Source organism: Camelina sativa, chromosome 16 (assembly GCF_000633955.1).
Source record: "Camelina sativa cultivar DH55 chromosome 16, Cs, whole genome shotgun sequence".
NCBI lineage: Eukaryota > Viridiplantae > Streptophyta > Magnoliopsida > Brassicales > Brassicaceae > Camelina > Camelina sativa.
In genome coordinates, this window is record NC_025700.1 from 18,449,093 (window position 1) to 18,455,504 (window position 6,412).

The 6,412-nt window shown below is 41.5% G+C and overlaps 1 protein-coding gene across 5 annotated transcripts in view; it reads left to right on the top strand.

Annotated features, from left to right (window-relative positions):
* Positions 139-6,412, top strand: part of LOC104751088 — a 7,846-nt gene continuing 1,572 nt past the window's right edge. The window contains exons 1-13 of one of the 5 annotated variants that reach the window (XM_019238077.1): positions 139-357; positions 450-624; positions 806-869; positions 957-1,021; positions 1,117-1,200; positions 1,445-1,525; positions 1,940-2,077; positions 2,157-2,255; positions 2,338-3,683; positions 3,937-4,154; positions 4,236-4,384; positions 4,743-4,781; positions 4,862-6,401. In XM_019238077.1, the coding sequence (XP_019093622.1) occupies positions 496-624; positions 806-869; positions 957-1,021; positions 1,117-1,200; positions 1,445-1,525; positions 1,940-2,077; positions 2,157-2,255; positions 2,338-3,683; positions 3,937-4,154; positions 4,236-4,384; positions 4,743-4,781; positions 4,862-6,401 (3,952 nt within the window). In that variant the 5' untranslated portion in view covers positions 139-357; positions 450-495. Of the gene's footprint in view, positions 358-449; positions 625-805; positions 870-956; positions 1,022-1,099; positions 1,201-1,444; positions 1,526-1,939; positions 2,078-2,156; positions 2,256-2,337; positions 3,684-3,936; positions 4,155-4,235; positions 4,385-4,742; positions 4,782-4,861; positions 6,402-6,412 lie in introns of those variants that run through there. The other 4 variants (XM_019238079.1, XM_019238076.1, XM_019238078.1 and 1 more) reach the window with 4 other exon arrangements.

Consider the following 6,412-nt stretch of genomic DNA (forward strand, 5'->3'; position numbering starts at 1 on the left):
GTCGATTTTACCCTCACAAGGCTGGTTAAAATTAAATCGAACTCAACCAACGGTTTAAATGTCCGGTTTGTATTAAACCGAAATCTAAGTGTACCACACAACATCACAAACTCGCCAGCAAAATGATAATTTCTATTTTTCTTGCTAACTTTGGGTTAGGAAGAACGAAGGAACCCTAAAAGCATATCATCATCTCTCTTCGATCTCATCTCCTTCAAAAAAAAAAAACATTCTCCACCTGTGTTTGTGAATTCTCCGTTGCTCGATCTTTAGAGATACCTTACCATTGCTTGTTCTCCGTTTCAAACGCAATTGGAGATCTTGTTTGGATGATCTTCTCTGGAACGAGCTCATAAGGTTTCAATTTCTTACTTTATGTGATTAGATTATCTTCAATTTTATAGTCTCCGCTCATTTTGGTATCATTCTTTTTGGCTGTTGTATTGTAGTAGTACCCCAGACTGGGTTGAGCTTGATCTCTGGAGAGAGTTCGGCATGGGTGTCTCGTTTAAGATATCCAAGGTTGGTAGAAAGTTCCGGCCTAAGATTTCTACTGAATCGGCTACTCCTGATTCTCCACAAGAGCTGAATCCGAAAGCAATCGTTCTATCTGCGAAAACAAAGGTAATTTTACTAAATTTTTAGCACTGAATAATTACAATTCTAGTTTGGGAAGTTGAAATTATGTTCTTAGATATCATTGTGAATGATGAATCGAGGAATAAGTTGATTTCATTTAATTTAAAAAGGTCACTTATTTTGGAAAATTATGTATAGATTATCAAATTTATTGTGTTTGATTCAGGCCATTGATGATAGCAATGCTGGTGATGTGTTTTCGAAGTCATCTTTGCCTGATATATCTCCAGGTTTGCATCTCAACAAATTCGACGCCTCATGTTTTTTTTGGCCAAGTTCGAGCTATGTTATATTGATTGCATTTGCTTTCTCCGCAGAGCATGAAGTTTCCTTCACATTGAGCCTCTATCCAAATGGGTACTCTGTAGGGAAACCTTCTGAGGTATCTAGTAGAACTTCATGTACTGAGAATTATTTTGTAGTTTCTTGTATCTGATTTTAAACCTTACACATCTAACAGTTAATTAATTTTTGAAGAGCCAGGCTGTGCAACAGACACCCTTTCGAGATGTTCCAAAGGTCTTACAACCGTATGATAGGGCAGCAGAGAGTCTACTTTCGGTAAATATTTCGCATTACACGGAAAATAACTTATAAGAACTCTGTTATTTTATACGAGATTCGAACATGTAATCAAAGTTTTGGTGAATGAATTTACAGTACTTAGATTGAGTAGATGTAAAGATGATGTTTGTTTCTTTCACTTGTTCAACCCCACTTATTCCTACTTGTTCGAATTTCGTTAATTCATTTTTGAGGTATCATTCCACTGAAAATGTATTTTATTGTTCCGGATACGTTATAGGCAATTGAGGCAGGCAGACTTCCTAGGGACATTTTGGAAGATATACCTTGCAAATTTGTGGACGGGGTGGTTATCTGTGAGGTTAGTTATCTGCAATAATTTATTTGGATTAAGCCTTCCTTGACCTGCCATCTAGTAAAAAAAGCTAGGACAAAAATTCCTAAGCCTCGAGAAGTAGTTGTTATTACCATAATTCTTGTTACTGTATTGTCTTCCATAAGTTTTTGAAAACAGTTCAAACTTATTCAAATATTCAAGCAATCTCTATAACTTTACTTGAACAAAATTTCTACACTAATCATGTAATAATTGCACGGGAGTTCAACTACCGAACTCATTTATAGGTGTTTTTAATTATTTCTGAAACTCATTGGTGTAATTGGAACCAGAAGTAAACTTAAAACAGCCTAGTTTTTATCATTCCTCTAAGTGACTGCTCAAGTATCATCTTACATCATGTTTTCTTTTCACTTTTGGTACATATGTACTATGTAGGTGCATGACTATCGGAAGCATCCGTCAGATCAAGTCTCTCCTGTGGTGAATAAATTGCGCCTTACGATGTCACTTGAGAATGTGGTCAAAGATATTCCATCAATGTCAGACAACTCATGGACATATGGTGATCTCATGGTAATCACGGTACCTCTTGGATTATACGACATAACACTGAAACCATTATCTTCTGTACTGATCCTTACATCAACTACAGGAAGTGGAGTCCAGGATATTAAAAGCCCTACAACCTGAACTCTGTCTGGAACCTGTACCCAGACTTGATAGGCTGAGTAAGAACACTGTCTCTGCTAAGGTAATATCCATTAAAACAACTTCTCGTGTTTCTCTTATCAGTTGCTTGTATAATGTCTAAAAGTTTTTTTTGTACCCCGTAGCTCGATTTGTCTCTTTCTACTTTGCGGAAAAAGAGATTAAGGCAAATGACAGAAGTCACAGTCATGTCTCAAAACAAGATTCATGGCAAAAAGGTTTGCATTGATCGGCTTCCTGAAAGTTCAGAGCGAGGATGTATGCCGGGGCAGTTGATAATGCAGCAACCCCATAACAATCAGGCTATTCAAAATCCTGCTACCAATATGCTGGCGGGTTTAAGAACTCAGACCTTGCAAGATGCGCCAAATTCCTCTATGGCCTTGATACCACCTCAGCAACAAAGGTACCTGGGAACTGGAAATATAAGAAACATGCAGGATCAAGGATCAAATTCTGTCAGTGTCTCTGGAGTATCACCTGGAGGACTGGATGCGATGATGTCTTATGGCTCTGATAGTATGAACCCCAATACATCTTTTCATAGAAAGAGGGAAAGTCAAGAAGGACACATGTCATCTATGCCTAGTTTGAATAAACGGACAAGGGTTTCACACATGGGTCCTGATGGGGTTCCACATCAACAATTAGGGCAACGCATGGATGGCCTTCATGGAACCGATACGAGTTGGAAAAATGCGCTTCTACATCAGCAAGATATGCTAGGCAGAAGTATTCAGTATCCAAATACAGGTATTCAGAGGTTTTCACCACAGCAAATGGAAGGGGTTATGAATCAGGAAGGTGGTCCCAGTCAATTCCCAGCTTCACAACAGGGGGCAATGCGATTCACTTCAAAAGAGGAGCCATTTGAGACTGGTAAAATTGATGGTAGCATGAGAAACAATATGTCGGGTGTGGGAAGTGATGCAAATGAATTGGATCCGCGTATTCAGTCAAGGATGCCCCATAATGCATTCATGAGATCAAATTTCCCTCAAACATCATGGAATGTTAATCCTGGCCAGCAGATTGAAAAAGACCCAAGAAAGGAAGAACAATTTAGTAGAAGAATATCGGCTCAAAGTCCTCGTTTATCGGCAGGTGCTCCACCACAGTCCCCACTTTCATCGAAGTCTGGTGAGTTTTCTGGTGGTTCAATGGGGAATCACTATGGAGCAGTTGCAGCAGCTCAGAAGGACAAGGCTGTCACTTCGATTCCTGCTACTCAGTCAGTGGGTTCTAGTGCTAATGATGCTATGCAGCAAAGACAACACCAAGCCCAAATGGCTGCAAAACGGAGGACAAATTCTCTTCCTAAGACGCAAGTTATGAGCACTGTTGGTTCTCCTGTTAGTGTCAATACAGTGAGTGTCCCAGTTAATGCTAGGAGCCCTGCAGTGGGACCCCAAACTTTGGGCGATCACGCAATCCTTGATAGATTTTCAAAGATTGAACGAGTTGCTGCAAGGTATGAATTTTAAGTAGTCTATTTTAACTTCGCATCATATTCATTTTTTTAATAATGATTTTTACTTTGACACATGTGATACTTCTCCTTATTCTGATTTTGGCTTTACACTAGAGCATTGTTGGAATTGTCCCACTCTTATCTCATTGCATTTGTGCAAAGAAATAATGTTGGTTGGTGCATGGACATGTTTTGATGATGTATTTCATAATCTTTATCTGTTGTTTGATCCAGTTTCTTGCTCCATTTTTAGGTACCAACTAAACTGCAAAAAGCATAAGGTGGATGAGTACTCTCGAAGACCTCGTGTGTATGCTAAACAGTCCCTGGCGGTTTGTTTATCAAACCTGTCTAATGAAGAGGACTTCAAAGATGAGGACAAAGCATTATCAAAATCTATTTTTGGTGGGAGTATGAATACATGCAAGAAAAGAGTCATGAACTTTGCTCGGATGGAACGTGTAATGCAAGGTCTGTTTTCTGTTTTAATTAGATATCTGTCGATTGGTGTATTCCTCTATGTGATTGACTCTGACTCTAGTATCATTTCAGGCACTGTCTCTTCGTACGTCCCTAAAATACGAACAAAATTGGTTATGTCAGAGAAGCCCGTCGATGGGACAGTAGCATGGTATCAAGGGGACATAGATGATGGTGATGTTTCTTTGCCTGAAGATAATTTCTTAGCGTTGCCCAATACAGTAAGTTCACAGAAAATTTGACAATTATCGTACTCGCCCCTGTATTCTATTTTGATCAGTAATATCTCTTTAACTTGCATGCACTAACATTCAATGTAATGCTGACTTCACATTCAGTAATGTTTATTGGTTGCTGGGTCATGTTCTAGGGGTTTATGTCTCTCTTGTGAATGCTTTATGTAATTATGAATATGGTTGGTTGGTGTATGGATACTTCTCTCTTGTTACTTGCTTCTGCTTGTTTATCCTTCTCGTCCAATGCGCTGGAAAGGGGGTGGACAATGGATGATTGATTATTTTATGCACCACTTAATTTCTGGAATTTATGCTGACTTGCTAATTCGTCTCCTTCTCACAGCACATCGCCGATCTACTCGCTGCTCAATTTAAAATACTGGTACTTCTCGATTCCTGAGTCGATTATATCAACTTCGTGGTTCTATGGCTACTTACATATTGATTTATATGTTTATGCAGATGGCCGGTGAAGGATACATGATGGAAGAACATATTCTGGCAAAGCCAAATCATGGGGATGCTGGTCCAGTCAACAGCCAACCAAATTCTGCAGGTGGTTATCCAAGAGGTTACTCTGCAAACGATGGGCAACAGTATGGAGATGCAGTTGCAGGACAAGCGTCTGGTGAGGCATCGAAACAGGGGAATGCTGGAAGTGCACCTATTAACTCAACCCAGAATATTCTTGGAAATGCAAGGATGCTTCCTCCACCAAATTCTCAAGCTTTGCAAATGTCTCAAGGACTGCTGTCTGGTGTCTCCATGCCTATGCAATTACAACAGCTTGACCCACAACAATCAGCGTTACTGTCATCACAATCGCAGCAGAGAAATCAACAGTCTATGTTTACACAGCAACAGCATCCACAAATGCAGAGACCATCCATGATACTGCCTACAAATCCGCTATCAGCCATCAACTCGATGAGCCAGAGCTCTGGTATGCAACCGGGTGGTCAGATGGCCAACAAGTATTCGCCTCTCCAACTGCAGATGTTACAGCAGCAACAGGCAGCAATGCAGAAGAAGAGTATGATGGGGCTAGGATCAGGTGTAGGCATGGGTATGGGTATGGGTATGGGAAGCATGGGAAACAGTATTGCTGGGCTCGGAGCTTTAGGCAACCAACTGAATATGGCAGGAAGAGGGATTGGCGGAACCGGAATCTCATCATCAATGTCTGTTCCTGGCATCGGTAATATGGGCCAGAACCCAATGAATCTGAATCCAGCATCAAATTTGAATGCTATAAGCCAGCAACTCCGATCCGGTGCATTAACACCACAGCAAAACGCTCTGTTTACACAGATTAGGATGAACATGACAAGAGGAGGTGTAATGGGGGCTCCTCAAGCCGGGATAAGTGGCGTGTCAGGCGCGAGGCAGATGCACCCCAGCTCAGCTGGACTTTCCATGTTGGATCAGAATTCATTAAACCGAGCTAACCTGCAGCGAGCTGCTGCTATGGGTAACATGGGTCCACCGAAGCTGATGAATGGAATGAATATGTACATGAATCAACAGCAGCAGCAGCAACTCCAGCAGCAACTACAACAACAACAGTTGCAGCATCAGCAACAGTTACAGCAACCTATGTCTCAGCCACCTCAGCAGCTAGCTCAGTCTCCGCAGCAGCAGCAGCAGCAGCTACAACAACATGAACTTCCTCAACAAGGACAGCAGCAGCAGCAGGCAACAGCCTCCCCGCTTCAGTCTGTGCTATCACCACCCCAAGTAGGTTCTCCAGCAGCTGGAATTAGCCAGCAGCTACAACAGTCCAGTCCCCAGCAAATGAGTCAGAGAACTCCAATGAGTCCCCAGCAAATGAACCAAAGAACTCCTATGAGTCCACAGATAAGCTCCGGTACGATGCATCCCATGAGCACAAGCAACCTCGAGGGTTGTCCAGCGAGCCCACAGCTAAGTTCTCAGACAATAGGATCTGTTGGCAGCATCGCCAATTCTCCGATGGAGCTTCAAGGTCCCAAAAACAACTCTGGTGGTAACAAT